General features: G+C 41.7%; 1 protein-coding gene across 1 annotated transcript; it reads right to left on the reverse strand.

Annotated features, from left to right (window-relative positions):
* Positions 1-5,803: 5,803 nt before the first annotated feature.
* Positions 5,804-7,464, reverse strand: LOC133886317 (uncharacterized). Its single transcript, XM_062326061.1, has 2 exons — positions 7,264-7,464; positions 5,804-6,184 (listed from the first exon to the last, which is right to left on the reverse strand). Exons 1-2 carry the CDS (start codon positions 7,462-7,464, stop codon positions 5,804-5,806), a joined length of 582 nt encoding a protein of 193 aa, XP_062182045.1.
* Positions 7,465-17,561: the final 10,097 nt, after the last annotated feature.

Raw genomic sequence — 17,561 nt, forward strand, 5'->3', positions numbered from 1 at the left:
CAAGATAGACTTAAGATTTGATTACTACTAGCTGAAGATAAGGGAATCAGATGTCCCAAAAATAGCTTTTGTGACCCATTATGGGCAATATGAGTTCACAGTGGTGTCTTTTGGTTTAACCAATGCACCATCATACTCTATGAACCTCATGAATAAGGTGTTCACGAAAGAGTTGGATCGGTTTGTCGTATTCTTTATTGATGACATACTGATTTATTCTAAAAGTGCCCAAGAGCATGAACAACATCTGAGAGTAATTTTGGAAAAACTTAGAGCCCATAAGCTGTATGCCAAGTTCAGTAAATGTGAATTCTGGCTAGAAAAGTTCACCTTCCTTGGTCATATCCTCACAGTAGGAGTTGTTGTAGACCACGAGAAGGTTGATGTGGTCACCCACTGGCCGCAACCGACCAATGTATCTGAGATCAGAAGCTTCCTTGGATTGGCATGCTGTTACCGCTGATTCATTGAATGGTTATCCAAGATAGCCAGACCTATAACTGAACTTCTCAAGAAAGAAAAGAAGTTTGAATGGACACAGTCATGTGAGAAGAGTTTTTAGTAGTTGTCAACTACCTCAGTGCTTGTCTTACCCAACATCCATCATGACTTTGTAGTGTATTGTGATGCATCAAGGCGAGGCCTGGGATGTGTCCTAATGCAGGATGTTAGGGTAGAATCATATGCCTCTCGACAGCTCAAACCCCATGAGCAGAACTACCCAACTCATAACTTGAAGCTAACAGCAGTAGTGCATGCCCTCAAGATTTGGAGGCACTACCTAATTGGGAACAAGTGTGAAATCTATACGGACCATAAGAGTTTGAAATACATCTTCATCCAACCAGACTTGAACCTAAGGCATAGAAGATGGTTGGCGTTGATTAAGGATTATGGCCTGGAAATACACTATCATCCAAACAAAGCCTATGTGGTGGCAGATGCATTAAGTAAAAAAGTTTATTGTCATCACTTAAAGGGCTAGAGTGCCCCACTGTAGTCAGAAATGCAAAGGCTGAACCTACAGATAGTACCTCGAGCTTACCTCCATAACTTGAGTGTACAACCTATCCTTAATGAGCAAGTCAAACAGGCCCAGCATAAAGATCAAGAGTTGATTAAGATCTGTAAACACACTAGTGAAGACAAAGCTCCAAACTTCAGAGTAGATGAGAAAGGAATCTTATGGTATAAAGATAGGCTTTGTGTGCTCCAGGAAGGGAATTCCCGAGAAGTAATCCTGGATGAAGCCCATTAGTCATCTTATTCCATCCACCTAGGTGCCACAAAGATGTACTTGGACCTGAGAGGAAAATATTGATAGAATGGGATGAAGGCAAACATAACTAAGTTTGTTGCCCAGTGCGACACTTGCCAGAAAGTCAAGGCAGAGAACCAGAAACCTATCAAATTACTTTAACCCCTGCCAATTCCAGTATGGAAATGGGATGAAGTAGGCATGTACATCATAATTGAACTCCCCAAGACAAACAAGGGAAATACCTCAGTGTGGGTAATAGTGGACCGTCTCACTAAGGTTGCTCACTTCATACCCGTAAGAACAAGCTATGATGGAGATAAGCTAGCTCAGCTGTACATTGACAACATAGTGAAGCCACATGGAATCCCCAGTAGGATTGTCTCTGACAAAGGTACTCAGTTCACCTCAAGGTTTTGGAAGAGTACATACAGTCTTGGGAACCAAACTAGACTTCAACATTGCCTATCACCCACAAACTAATGGTTAGACTGAAAGAGTTAAATAGATCCTAGAGGACATGTTGAGAGCTTGTGCCCTAACCTATGAAAAGGACTGGGAAAAAAGCCTGGCTTATGCAGAGTTCTCATACAATAACAGCTATCAAGCCATCTTAAATATGCCCCTTTTGAAGATCTTTATGGCAGAAAGTGCAGAACACCTTTAATGTGGTCTCAAGTTGGAGAATGTACCATTCTTGGACTTGCCCTCATCAAAGAAGTAGAAGACTATGTTGCAGAAATAAGAGAAAAGCTAAAGGAAGCTCAATCCCATTAGAAGAGCTACGCAGACAAAAGAAGAAGAGATCTAGACTTCAAGGCTAGAGAGTATGTGTACCATAAGGTCTCACCAATACGAGGAACACGGAGGTTCTGAGTCCATGGAAAGTTAGCTCCCTGGCATATTGGACCATACCAAGTTCTGAGAAAAATTGGCACAGTAGCCTACCAGATACAACTACCGCAGGAGTTGGCAGATGTACATTATGTCTTCCGTGTCTCCTAGCTGAAGAAGTGTTTAAGGATACCAGAAGAGAATATCACAATAGAAACACTGGATCTACAGGATGATCTCTAGTACCAGGAAGTTCCAGAAAAGATCATAGATATAATCACCCATCAGAGCAGAGGATCAACACTACGCTTGTGTCGCGTACAGTGGAGCAGGCATACCAAAGCTGAAACCACGTGGGAACGAGAAGATACCTTGAGGAAAGAGTTCCCCTTTCTGTTCGATAAAGATCTCAAATCTCGAGGACAAGATTCTTTTTAAGTGGGGTAGGTTTGTAACATCCCAATTTTTAGCCAAAAATTGAATTTCAAAAATATTTGCAAAAGAAATAAATTTCAAAACTAATTTCAAAATCCAAACAAAAATGTTCCAATATTTTATCTCCCCTTCCCTCTCCTTGGGCTCATTTCAACCAAACATCCTTCCCTGGCCCATCTCCTTCTGCCCCTCTCCCCTTTCTTTTTCTCTCCCACACCCTAGTTTCCCCGCGAGCCCACTCCTTCTCTATTCTTCTCCCGCGGCACGTATGTGCCAATCGGCCCGGCCGGCTCCTTCTTCCTCCTCTCGGACTCACACTCCCACTCATGCACGCGCCAACACTGAGCCACTGGCCGCCAAACCCCACGTTCCTGTGCCAGACGCCACCCACCAACCACCTTCTTTGCTGCCCCATACCGCACCGAAGTCGTCGGTTCACACCACCGTTCGTCGCTCTCCTTTCACTACAACTATGCATAGCAACCATGACTGAAGCACGCCGCCAGCTGAGTGCATGCACGAAGTGCCGCCAAATGACGTACGAAGTCCAAACCTCTACATCGCCGACCTTCTGTCATCGTTGACAACTGCACATGCCGTAACACACAAGCTCCGTCGTGGACCCCCTTCCCAGTGCCGACTGTTGTAGCTGCTCCACTCGCCTATAAAAGCTGGGCACTCATCCCACCACTCCTCAACGCATTCCATCGAGCTCACCGCTATCCCCCCTCTCTCTCTCTTGTCGCTTCCCCTCCGTCGATGGTGCTCTCCATCAATCTGCCGCTAGAAGCCGCCACAGGCCAACTAGACCCCATAGCAAGCTTCACTCGACCCCACACCACCTCCCTCGCCTCTCTGCCTAACCCCTCCACCTCAATCTTGAGCCTCCATGGAACCCGTTGTGCCCCTTTCCCATTGCCAGCTACCATTGACGCCTCATCGGCCAAACTAAGCATGGAGAAGCCTTCCTCGCACCCCACTTATTCTCCCAACACACAAAATCCTGAGAAAAATTAACTCTCTGCTCATTTCCCCTTTTGGCCACCACCTTCCCCACTTTGGTGTGCCGCTGGCATTATTCTGGCCACCAACCACCTTGTGTTGTACTAGACCTCGTAGGCCGACTCTTGATCCAAATCGAGGCCAGGAGTCATTAGCGATGAGTTGACTGGCGAGCCTCCACCGCAGACCTCCCCGAGCTGCCATCCAAGCACCATCATTCCAACACTGTGGTCCTAGCGCCGCTCCCTCTCTCTATGCTAACCTGGCAGGTGGGCCCGACTGCTAACGTCATCGCCTACCGCCGTCATCTTCCCTCTTGGGTAGGTGTCGGGCCAACTCGGCCCACAAGCCAGCCCAGCCGCTGCCCTTTAAACCAAGACAACCCAAATAAACAGTACTCAGCACAGTAACATTTCCCTTTTTTTCTTTCCGAATTTAATTTTTGGAAGCCCATATCTCCTCCGTTTCAAATCTGATTTTGATGATTCTCCTACCGATATTCATCTAAATTCAAACTCTATCCATTCGTATTAGTTTCATATTTATTTCAAAATTATTTATATTTTATTTTTATTTATTTGTGTGTTGGTATTACTGTTTGTGTATCAGGTTTTAGAAACCAAATAGTCTAAGGAGGAGGAGGAGGAGGAGCCGAGAACGTAAGATTTTGGGCAGGACCCCCTCGAGGACTTCAGCGAAGGCAAGAAAGAAGGCAAGTATCAATTTGTTTCCATTTAATCATATTGAACCTAGTTTTATCACCACAACCTGTAGCAGCCGTTTTCCACCAATTAATTGCATGAAGTATTACTTGTTGGCATAATTTAAACTATTGAGCTAGTTATGTCCTATCGAAGATTAGCCAACTTGTTTACGATCATCCTGAATATAATCTCGGTAACCCTAGGACTTTCGTCTCTACTACTTTATTTACACTAAGATGATTACCTCGTTACTAGTATGCTTAGGACGGTAATCTCTACTGTTATTTCATGCTTAATCAAATATAGCTTTGCAAACTGTGTAAACTTGGTGCTTGGTGTTGTGTGAGTTGTGGGATGGGGTAACTTACTGGATGTTCATAACAGTATGACAACATGTTAGAGATGGGGAAAATTAGGGTTCTGTAGGGAACGCTTCTAGAGTTGAGTATTGCCTGTGTGGCAGGCTTCATGTGGAGATGTTTGCCTCGGCTTGATTGAGGATAGACTTGATGTGACATTCTACCTAGTCTTTACAGTACAACCACTTGACCCTATATGGGTAGGGCATAGTCTAAAACCCACCAACTAGTCTACTAGTTGTCTGGAGGTAGGTGTGCAACGGGATACCATGGAGCAAATGAAAGCAATTGCAGGATTGGCGACCCGATTGGAGGCCTAGTTAAAGGTCAAAAACCCTTGGTTAGCTCCCGTAGGCGACTAGTGAGATGATGTTATGGTGGGTAATGGCTTTGTTGAGTCACACTACCACGACGATGGTATGTTGCCAAACTTAGCTTGTGGATAAAATGTACCACTCTGTAGAGGTAAAACTATTTAAATAGTTGTGTCCACAGTCATGGATGAACTACAGTTCAGTCAAAACAACTAGCTTGGGTTGCGTGTGTTTCCTTGGTAAGTGTGTGGGCAAGCTGTGCCCATTTTGGGAAACAGGTCTGGCAGTGTGCCATGGGTTACTGTGGACGGGTGTCCAGCAACATTAAAACTTGGGCCTTGGTGACTTTCCACCACGGCCAAAACCTCCTTCCTTTAAGAATATAGCTATGATGCTTTCACAAAACTGCTTATTGAAAAATATACCTTTGCATGTGTAAACTTGGCATTTCCACAAAGATTTACCTTACAGCCTTTTCCTTGTCAATATCATATGCATGTATTTATACCCCTATCGTAGGGCAAGGGTTGGGACTTGCTAAGTACGCTTGTACTCACCTTTACTTGTGCTTTCAGAGGACAATCCAGACTTCACCGAAGTAGACGATGAGGCTAATGAGTAGGTCTCAGTAGCGTCCTCCCATGAGTTACCTATGGAGTGGCGTGTCTTCATGTTGTTCCTACTGTGCTCTCTGATAATGTGGATTTTGTTGATCGTAGGAATCCTTTATGTATTTTTAGGATGGTGGATCTTTTTCATCACTCCCCATGTTGTATCACTGTGATATCATCTGTTGTAGGACTCTTATTTAGCAATGACTGATCTAGAGACTGGTATAATAATGGTTTAAGCACTAGGAGTAACCTGGTGCACTTCATCTATCTATTAGATACATAACTACTCAATATTCGAATGCTCCAATGGTGATGGACCATCAACGTTATCATCAGTAGACATGTCCAAATACCCTATGGACATAGGGTTGCTCTCTTCGTTGTTGCTACTAAAACTGCTATCCTCTGCCTTTGGATCCTCCTCATCGCTGCTCTCGGCATCTTTGTCATCCTTGTCGTTGCCATTATCTTCCTCTCCGGGCGCCTCCTCCTCTTCGGGGTCCTCATTGCGACCATGGTCATCAGGCTCCCCATTGTGGTCATTTTCCTCTGGGTCCTCATCATCGGTCTCAGCCACCTCCTCTGAATCCTCGTAGTGAGTCTTGGCCACCACCTCCTCCACCTCTTCTTTGGGCTCGTCATCAGTCTTAGCCACCTCCTCAGTCTAGTCGACATCCACCGCCATGAGCTTAGGGTCCTGCTCTTCTTCCTCATCTCTGTTGCCTCATCGGTCTCGACCACCTCCTTCTCCTCTTCTTTGAGCTCATTGTCCACCTCCACTAGCTCCTCAGGTGTCAGACACAGCCCCGATCTTAGGTTCCCCTGTGCCTACTATATCTGTCCATGGATTAGTAGCTAATACACATATAATTCAATAGAATACTACCAAAAACATACTTTATATAAATTAGATTACCTAAATAATCCAAACAATGGTCCTATGCAGTAGAATCCATGACATACTGGCCAGACAAAAGAGCCTATAGTGGAATAGAGTGAGACAGCCCAATGCCACATGCAACTTAGATGTGGACGCAACCTCTAACTTTTACTCTTCATCTTTATCTAGGACAAGGTTGAACTCCATCTCTTAATATGAAAACAACAATATTAAGTACAAAATGTTCTCAACAAGTCCTAACACTACTCCAAGGGGTTGATAGCTGAATAAGGGGTGTAATCAAGGATAAATCCATAGTAATCCATAAGGCTATATTTTGGGTTTAAAAACAATTTTATATGTAGGGTGAATTAAGGTGTGTGAGCACTTGAACAGCTAGATTTGATGATTAATAAAGAGTTGTTGGTCCTGGGGAAGCTATTCATTCCTCGTAGTTCCCATCTTTTAAGCTGGTCAACACCTAGTCCCAACCAATTCAAGGAGTTAGGACTTACTGAGTACCTTCCATACTCAAATCTTGTTATTTTCAGATTAAGAGATGGAGTTCAACTTCTTCCCAGATGAAGATGAAGAGTAGAAGTCTGATGTTGCATCTGCATTCAAGTTGCACGTGGCATTGTGCTGTCTCACTTAGTTCCACATTATGTTCTTCTGCCTAGTCGGTCAACCATGGATCTTAGTCCAAGAGACCATTATTTAGCTTATTCAGGCAATCTAATTTATGTAACATATGTGTTTGGTATTATTCTAGTGAATTATGTTTGTATCAACTACTGATTCAGGGACTGATACAAGAGGCATAGGGGAACATGAGATCAAGGTCCGACATTAGGGTACTGCACCTCTTCCTCATCCCTAGCTTGCATATCCGCAAGTGTCACCTCCTCACCTCTATATCCCAGGTCGACAAAGAGAGTCATTGCCCAGTTGTTTTCTTCCTCCTCGTCATGGTCGGAGGAAGCAGTGGGCAAGGGCCAGCTAAACGACATTAGAGGTGCCACCCCCAGTGGGAACGGCGATGATGATGAGGAGGAGGATGCCATGGCGAAGTGAGTAATGTGTAAACTGCAGGAGAAAACTCTAACTGGCTCCTACACAATTATATAACTTCCACCAAACATAATGCAGATGAGTATAAAGCAAAGTCATCTGCATTTACATGACTTTTCACCTTCCACACATATAGCCGACGGTTCCAGTTGAAAGTCGACTACAATACTTTGATATAATGTAGACACATAATATAGAAGATCCTACAATATGTTCCCAACGGCTCTAGCCCATTCGTCTGCTTTGTCTCCTCTAATTGCAAACAGCTTGATTCCTTAATCGTCTGCTATATGCCACTATTGGCAGACAATTGTTGTATGCGTCTGCATTATGTTTCAAGTTGGTTATTCTATTCAGTCTAATTTTAGCTGGGTTATTTGCAGTCAATCTCTTGTAGAGTTGTCTACAATATGTTTATTGTAGGCGCATTTTGGGAACCGTCAGCTATATCATCAAAGTTCTGACCCTTTTTGTTGTAATGTGTGAAATTTAAATTGGTGACTTCAAGAAAATTAGAAATATTGTCATAGATGGTTTGCGCATAGAACTGTCTATAATATACTATTATCATAGATGCTTTTTTTTAAAAAAATGTTTGTGAGACCATAGACGGTTGTTTAAAAAAAAAATATCTAATGTATATTTTTACATATGGTTCTTGACAACCATGTGTGATATCTCATCTGCTTTGACACGATCTATAGTAGTGTGCATCGGAAGATGAAGACCGGGAGCTCCGACGTCTATGTTTCAGTTTCTAGACCTCATATTTTAGTGGTTCCAATAGTCAAATAAATTCGATCATTGGAGCTCCAGAACAATGTTTCGGTAGAGGGACCGAATGTTCTTGTAATTTTTGCCCTTTTTGCCTTGATGGATACTTTTTTGAGTGGACTACAAATATCGTCTCCTACCAGGCATTCGGTGACACTTGCACCCATGGAAGACTTAGCCACATATTGGAGAGAGATTTGAGTAAAAGGAGAAGTTCATTTAAGAACAAAGCATTTTAGCAAAAAAGTTAATGATTGATTAGTGCTAGATTAGGCCTAATATGCACCATTGCTAGGTGGTTATCCTAGAGATGGATCAAGTTAGTAATACACATTGGTTACTCGTGATGCTTGCTGGCACCTAGACGGCTTGAAGGTAGTGAGTCTTTCGATACTCTCTAAATTGTGGTTAACACTACCATAGAAAACAATGAAAGTAGTCTGAGTATCACAAATGGATTCCTATGACCGATCACTGACAAAGTGTAGGAACGAGATTGGCGACTAGAGGGGGGGCGTAAATAGGCATCTCAACAAATTTCTTGTGAAATCGATATTCTTCTCCTATTTGGATCACCAAACGCGCCTCAAAACTCAAGTGGAACAAAAAATAGAGAGAAGTTTTAACAAGAGAAAATCGAGGTAGCACGACTCCACGTATGGTATATGAACCATAGGTTCTATTTAAGATCAATACATATGTCTTAGCGCTTGAAAGATCATAATTTTACAAAGAAACAAGAAAAGATAAACACCGAGCAACGAAACTCTCCAAGTTAATTGTCTAGAGGCAAGAGAATTTAAGACCCTATCACATAAGCGTATGTATACGAATTTTATGCCTCTAGCAACAAGAAGAATGACCTCACAAGGTGCTGAAATTTCAGCCTAAAAATCAAAACGAAAATCAAATTCAAAAACCAAAAACCTCACAAACTTGCAAAGGAACCAATAGAGGAAAACTAGAAGGAGGTGAGCATAATAACATAAAGAAAAATAAACTTCATTGCAGTAAAGGTCATCCCTATTTTAGGCATATTACAAAACTTTTTCCTCACAAAGCTCTCACCTAATACATAGGCTAAGCACTCCTCTTCCTCTCCTCTAAAACCCTATCACAAGGCTCTTATATGGATAGCACAAGGGGCTCAAAATGATTAGTTCATCTCCTCTCATAGCACTACCTCTCTATTTATAAGCCTAGAAAACTTGACCCCTAAGTTTCCTAATTTTTTCCAAAAATACACCTCTCTTGTACTCTTATCTACCATCGAGGGTATTTTGGTCTATTTTTTTCTTGATTCATCGGACGGCCGTGACGCCTTCACGACTTAGCTTTGCCTCGACGCAAGCTTCGTGATGGTGCTACATACTCCTCCAGTCCTCCCACGATTTTGAGGTCAAACTGTGAAACCCTAGCATGCTTCTAAAAGCGTGACTCTTCACTTGCTTGCACCTTAAGCAAGTACTCCGATATTAATGCATGTACTCCATCTTGCGATCCTAACTGCCGGCATGTCTCTCCTGCTCCTGATTCCTTAGGCCACCTTGTCACTTGCATCGGCATCCACTTCACTTGACTTTGTCAACACACAATCTACATCCATCTTCCATGCTTTGCTTGACCTCTACATGTTCAGCTAGGATCACCCTTGACTCTGTTCGACCTCCTTGTTGCATCCATCACCTGCACACCATGAGAAGGGCAAACACATATCTCGGACTCCAATTCCAGTTAATCCATAATCAATATGCTCAAATAAAATCCCAAATCAATTCAAATCACATCAAAGCTCATGCAAAACAGAGGATCATCAAACCAAATAAATACTAATATTAATCACTCGTCACAAGTAAATTAAGGCATATTTTAATTTGGTTTCTCACAAAGTACATAAAGATGATTGTTAAAATAGACATGTTTGTAACATAACCTATTGTCTCAGTGTGCTATAAGTCACAGACGGTTTACTGTCTATGATAAGACACAACCGAGCATTAAGAAAAATCATCTATGATGTGTTATAAGACACAAATAAATATTATGAAAAATCATCTATGATGTGACATAAGACACAGTCGAATATTAAGAAAAACTACATGTGATGTGTCATAAGACGCCTATGCACATTAAGAAAAAACTATTTGTGTTTGTAGGGTAAATATTTTATGAATATACAAATAGTGTCAAATGAAGAAAGTTTTTATATAAAATTGTAGCTCTTGATCAGATTTACAACTTTGTAGTTTATAACCTTTTCATTTAAAATAATTTAGATGCCCAAATAATTGTAAAATTTTTAGCCAACAAGGGTCAAAAGGATAAAACATCATATTGCTATTAGCAATGATGTATAAGTAAGATGGTAAGGAAGCTACTCGTGCGATCCCAGAGGTCACATGTAATAGCGTGACTTGTGACAACGTGGCCGAAAACTTTTTATTTTTATTTTTATTTATCTTAGTCCAAAATCCTCTTTTCCAAAAATAGTATTACAAACGGTTTCCTAACAAAAATTGTCTATCTATAGCTATGTTATAGAAAAAGTTTTACCAATCTGTGATACACTCGATATCACAATCACTTTTGCTAAGACAAAACTTAAATCCGTATATGATAGGATTTAACATTCGTCAATAATAACACGTTCTGAGGTAGTGTATAAAGTGGCATCAAGCTCTATGAGCAATTGGACCATACCGTGCCGGAATGACAAAATGCTAAGTTAGTGGAGAGACGGTGAGTCAAATAAAAAAGGGTTTGTGAAGAGTATCCCGTGGGAACAGCCATCCCTGCTCATCTAGAAGATGATCAGTTGTCAGGAGTGATACCTCAAGGAGGTGCTCTAATATGAACTTGGAAAGAGCGATAACTCTCTAAGGATATAAGTGGTAACCCAATAAATTATTTAGATCATTGCTTTATCTTCACAAATCAATTATATATTACTGCATTTTTAATTCAATTGAATAAGTACTTGGTGGATCCAATAGAAAAAGTGAAACTTTCATCCCGGCTGCTGTACCATGGGAAAAAAGTCACGGTACCTTGTTAACTTTTAGCGAGGTTCAGCACGTGATCGGTGGTGTGACTAGGTCACTAGCGCGTTGACTCACGAAGGTGATGTCGGCACTGGTGGCTAGGGTTTCACCATGGACAAAAAATAACCTCGAAGCCAAAAGCCGAAGTTGATTAGATCGGAACACCTACCGTTAGCCTGAGCATGCTCGCGTATAATCGAAGCGATAAGACTTACACCACTTCTAATACTTTGTTTCTTAAGTGATATTTTAGATGAGAGAGGGTACAATATTAGTGTCGTTAAGAAATAAGTTTTTAATATATGTATATGTGTTATTTATTTATTAAGATTTTTTAAAATAATTTATTATCTTACAATCATTTTAGATTTCTCGAGCTACTTTGTTCCATAAGAAACGAGTATCACCTCTTTTTCTTAAAAAAAAACTTACCACATTACTTTTTTACTTACGTGGGCACCTAACTAATGTCTAACAAACCAAATATGTTGAGTTTTGAGAGATACCTTATAGTCTTATATTTTTAATTTTATTTTTGGAAGACATAATGACGTTACATCTTGTAGCAGCAACGCCTTTGGTGTATGAATAGTTAATGGTGTAGTCGGACTCAACTGGAATAATAATTATTGCCATGTTTTTAGTAGTATGGTTAGCCATGTTCTGTGAGTTGGTCACTTACTATCACCCCGGTTCTTTGAAATGTTAAATATTTGTGAATGTGGTTTCCAAATGGTCTCTGCTCTTTTCCTAAACAAAATGAAAACATAAAACATGCTTTTAGCTTGGATGAGCGGTTGTTGGGCTGCCGACTGTTTTGTGTGTGTCTTTTACATTGCATGGAAGACGCACGTACACTACGATCACAATGACGCACACGTCCGAATGTGTCCCTTTTCACACGCCAGCAAAATTTTAACATTGGAACTCTCGTATGCATAAAAGGTAAGCACCTGTTAGTACTCCGTAGTACTGTGCCCAAGTGCAGTGAACCTCAGTAGAGTGGAGCTTGAGTGAGCCTAGGTAACCATAAAGTGGAGCTGACTTGTCAGGTGTGGTGGTGGCGGCCCATGATGTGGCAGAGAGGGGATAGTTAGGGGTGAAAATGGATGGCAGAATTCCGAATTATCCGATTTCGTATCTGTTAAAATACGAATATGAATATTCGTATCCGTATTCGTTTCTGAAATGGATACTAAAATAGATATATCCGAATTCGTTTTCGAGATTCAGATTCAAATGTGGATATCCGAATTCAAGATATATCCGATTCGTATCCGTATCCACCAACTAGGGAACCAAATTTTGCTAAAGTTTTAGAAATTTCAGATATGAACGAAATTCCAACCCAATCAAATTGGAACAAATTCAGTTAAATTTGATTAAAAATTTAAATTTCCAACATGAATTTTGAACAAAATTTCTAAAATTCTGGCCCAATCAAATTAGAACAAATTTCAGTCGAATTTTATCAAATTTTATCAAAAATTTAAATTTCCAACCTGAATTTTGAAGATCGAGTAGATATCCGAATGCAGATTCGTATTCGAACTATCCGATTCATATTCGTATTCGAGGATATCCGGATCCGTATTCGCATTCGGATTAAAATGTGGTAAATCGTACCATCTGAATTCGATTCCATACGTATTCGATCCGTTTCCATCCCTAGGGATAGTGGTAGCAAAGGCTGGCCACAGCCTACCATTAGGCTACTTGAACTTGATCTGTTAAAAGTTTTATTAGAAATTGGCTTGTCTGACATTCATGAGCTTAAACGAGCCGAGCTCAAATCTGGCTTGAAACTTACGAGTCTCTTATTTTTTAATAATTTATACATTTGATTAGGAATAGAGAAGAGAATTTATTAATAATTTATACATTTGATTAGGAATAAAGAATAATATTTATGAATTTTATCTATTAATGAGTCTACTCGAACCTACTCAAGTCGAGTCAAGCTTCAATCGACCCAAACTTAGCTTATCTCTAAGTTTGGTCAGCAACTCAGGCTCAAGCTCGAGTTTCTATCAAGCTCAAACTTACCATGTCAGGCTGGTTTGAGCTCGGTTGGTTAACAGCCCTAGCCCTGGACTGTCAGCATGTTTGGATGTGGCGACATGGGATCAGTCGACAAGCGAGTTTTATGGAGGCTGGTCAATGGATCAAACAGAGGAGAGAGCAAGGGTGAGAGGAACAAGAGTGGATAGAAGTGCACAAAAGGGTAGCTAAAAGTTATCAGTGGCACCCAGGAATCATCAAATTTTGAGTGACCGGTTAGGGATCATAACAACTTTTATTGGCACATAAGAATTTTTAGCGAAAAGCTCATTGTCATGGCAACGTGTTCTTCCCGAGCTGAATGTATGTTACGTTCAGGAAAAATAGAGGGCCATTTCTCGAAAAAGGTCGTCGCCATATCTGCCTCTTCTTCTCTAGCCGAATGCATATTATATGCAGACAAAATAGAGGTCTCAAAAAGGGCTATAGTCCTGTCTGCCTCTTCTTCTGGAGCTGAATGCATATTATATGCTGAAAAAATAGAGGCCTCGAAAATTGCCATGGTCATGTCTGCCTCTTCTCAACCTGAATGTATTAGTGACATTGAGGTTTGAACTTCCTTTTCTTTTCTCTACTAGTAGTGTTCTTTAGAAAGAAAAGGCAGAGACGCTGAGAAACTCAGATTAGTACAAACAGATTCTAATAAGTAATCAGCACAGACAAAAAACAAATGGGGAGAAAAAAAGAAGAGACGAGGAGTCAAGTCAACAGAAATGTCCAAATGTGTCTCTCCACAGCAGTTCCATTTCGCATTTGCAAGCGCAGAGCTGGACCCTGCCATGTGATGGTGATGGCCAAATTGTTTGCTGCAAATGCTCCGGTGGTGCACACATGTTCAACCAGCGGAGAGAACAGAGAACTGCTAGAATTGGCTTGTGCCGGGTCGTCGACTCGTCGTTGGTTATTGCAATGTCGTTGTCAACTGCGCTGCCAGTCTGGGGAAAGCATCTCTCTACTCTATCTCTTGCGTTGCGCTGATCCTGCTGATTGACGGAGTCGGAGGAGAGGAGATCCTCTTAATAAAACGTGGTGAGGGTGGTCTTCTGTCACCCCCCGTCTTTGCCACGTCTCGCAGGCGGAGGAGAGGAAGCGGCTGACCGGCCACAGATCGATCCATCAGCCATGGGCGACGCTGATGCCAATGTTCCTGGCGGTAGGTGTCACAGACCTCTCTCTCTCTCGGAGCTGCGAGAAAAGGGAGGTCAACGTCTTGGATCGGAAATGGCCGATCAAGGCATCTCCCAAGATTTTCTTGCTCCTCCCTGTCAGTTTTGTCGAGTGTCGACATGCCATGCCTGGGATTCTTGCGCTAAACAGCTTTCGTTTCCTATTCTACACAGGATATTTCGTCGGTCGGCCGGCGAACTTCGCGGATGAGCAACCACAAGCAGCTGCCGCTGAACCGAAGCCGGCGAACACACAGATTCCCGGTGGTACGTCACATAACCCACTAATCCACAGAAACGTTTGTTGGATTAATTTTTTTGTTGAATAACTTTGCTTTTTGATCCAAATAAGATTACTTCATGGGGACCCCGGAGAATCTTCGGCCTACTCAAGCGACGGCGACTGAGCCGGCACAGCCGACCGGTGAACTGAAGAGATCAAGAAGCTTCCTGCCATGGTACCCCTGCTGTAGTATACGAACAATAACTAGTTTTAGAGATCACTTAACTGTTGAACTAACATCAAGTCAACAGCTTTATTTGCTCTATAGTTTCGCAGCTAATCTTATTTCTTACCCCAGCTTCTCTTGTCTCAACGGCGGCCAAGTTGCAAACTAGATGATCAATCGACAAGCCCGGCGGGGTAATTACCTGCAAGATTCAGCGAAATTTGGACTGGGAGACAAGCCTCGACTTGTATCTGTGTTGTAGGTTCTGTTATCTGGAAGATGTTCTATTTTGAGAACCTTTGCGGTACACCATGATACTAGATGGTGAAGAGTATTATTATTGTGATCTAACCGTCTATTTTAGTAGGTATTATTGTAATTATCTTGATACCCTTAGGGGTAATTACGTTATTGACTGACCGGACTTCGGACCTTCGCCACCCATCATCGACCGACCGACGGAGGGTGGAAACCCTAATAAATGAAATAAACAGAATAAGTGAAAGCTTATCCGAAGAATAAACTAACATTTTGACCTTCCCTAATTAAACATATAATTTACAAGTTTATCATGTTTTTTTATTTTCAATCCTACCCTTATGATACATATGATACTCTTTAATGATACCCATAATACTGATGGACGATAGAGTATCATTGGGCCAATCTAAACCACAGGATGAAGAAAATAAACGATATACACTCATTTAGGTGTACTGTAAAAGTCCTCTCTATTTTTCCTCGGAATTTGATGCCTCTTATTCATTCCAACCAGAAGTGCAAATTCGATGAACGCCTATTCTGATCTGTATTTGTACTTTGTCTTTATTATTTTGTACTCTGAAGTGAGTATTCTCTAATTCCTCGCTGTACATTGTCAAAGATGTGTTGGTTCCTTTATGTAATGATGAAGTGACGTTGAACGGATTTATGCTTTTATAATTATTGTGTGCTCTCCTATATCGTATAAAGCCAATCCAACTTTAGAAGTTCTCCCTTACAAATCTGTTGTATACATGTATACTTTTGCTAGTTGGCGAAAGATAAAATTATAGATAGGAATGGCAATTTAATCTGATTACCTGTTTATCCTTGGGTAATTACCTAATGGGATCATGTATGGTTCAAATTTGGTACCTGCGGGTACATTTGTAAGAAAAAAATAGTATCCGATGAGTATACTGATATAGGTATAGGTAAGGCGTACCTGAACCCATGATACCCATTTACCCGTATAGTCTCTCTCTGATAGGTGGGCCAAATCCTACAAACCCTACTCCCCTTCTGGCCTGCTCAGTTCCTCGATCCTCTCATCTACCTGTTGTCACCCCTTACTCCCTTCTCTCATGCGTCAAGCCCCTTTTCACAGAGTCACGAGTGGACTCAGATCAGGCCACCAGCCTAGCCCAGTCTCTGCCCAACCCAGCACCTCGCCTCTGCCTCCTAGTACTCCGCGCCACTGCCAACCCAACATCGTGCTATTGGCAAGCCCTGGCCCGCCGCCTCCCAGCACCACGCCGCCGCCAGCCCAGCACTGCACAGCCACTGAGCACACCTCGCCGCTGCCTCCTAGTACATTGCACCGCCACCTCCTAACACATCGCGCTGCCATTGCCCAGCACACTACAGCCGCCCGGCACACCATTGGCGCCTAGTTTGCTACTTGCTACTTGGACCATTAAGTCAATTATTGTCATGTGATGTTTTTGCTGGAGTTCTAGACGCCTAGACCCTGGACTCAATATTGATGTTGTGAGGATCGGTGACATCCTAAGAGGGTAGTTGAATTAGGGCATTTAAAAATCTAACCTAATTGGCTCCAAAAACCTCACAAGATAAATCTGTATCAATTTCTATTTAAATATGCTCTAGGTATATCTAGTGTATCTATAGGTTCCAAAAACTTCACAAGATAAATATATATCAATTTCTATTTAAATGTGCTCTAGGTTTATATAGTGTATCTATTCTACTACTTAAAAGGTTTGCAACCTATAGCCAATCCTAACAAACTACTCTAGGAAAGTAAATGCACAGATATAGATTGCAAGAATGTAAATGCGTAAGTGTAAATAAGGTAGACAGATAAACTCGGCACGAGGGATTTTTATCCCATGGTATCGATGGCATGAATATCACCCCTAGTCCGTGTTAAAGCTTTACCAAGGATATACTTCCGGATGGCACCCGATCACAGCTCTTGAACCATCAAACCACCAAGGCAAGGCCTCAAATCGGATGAGCCACCAAGCCACAAAGACAAGACCTCACCACTAGTCTCTCTTTCGATTGCTTGCCACCATGATCACTTTAGAGCTTGAGCCACCAAGGTAAGGATCTTCGCGACCCTATACACAGGTCTTGCCACCGCTCTGCACCAAGTTAGAGAGTCAACAAGCTTGAGCAACTTTAGATCTCTAGGAAGTAATCATCTAGCAACACTCTATTTAGGCCTATAACCACTAATCACTTACTAATTGTACTTAATTATCATGGATGATCACTTTAAGCATTTTGGTGGCTTGGATGTCTTCTCAAGTGTCTATGTGTTTCTCTGAACTCCAACAACATGCCACACCTTCAAATTACTGAGTGGAGG

Source organism: Phragmites australis, chromosome 12 (assembly GCF_958298935.1).
Source record: "Phragmites australis chromosome 12, lpPhrAust1.1, whole genome shotgun sequence".
In the NCBI taxonomy this organism is placed as follows: domain Eukaryota; kingdom Viridiplantae; phylum Streptophyta; class Magnoliopsida; order Poales; family Poaceae; genus Phragmites; species Phragmites australis.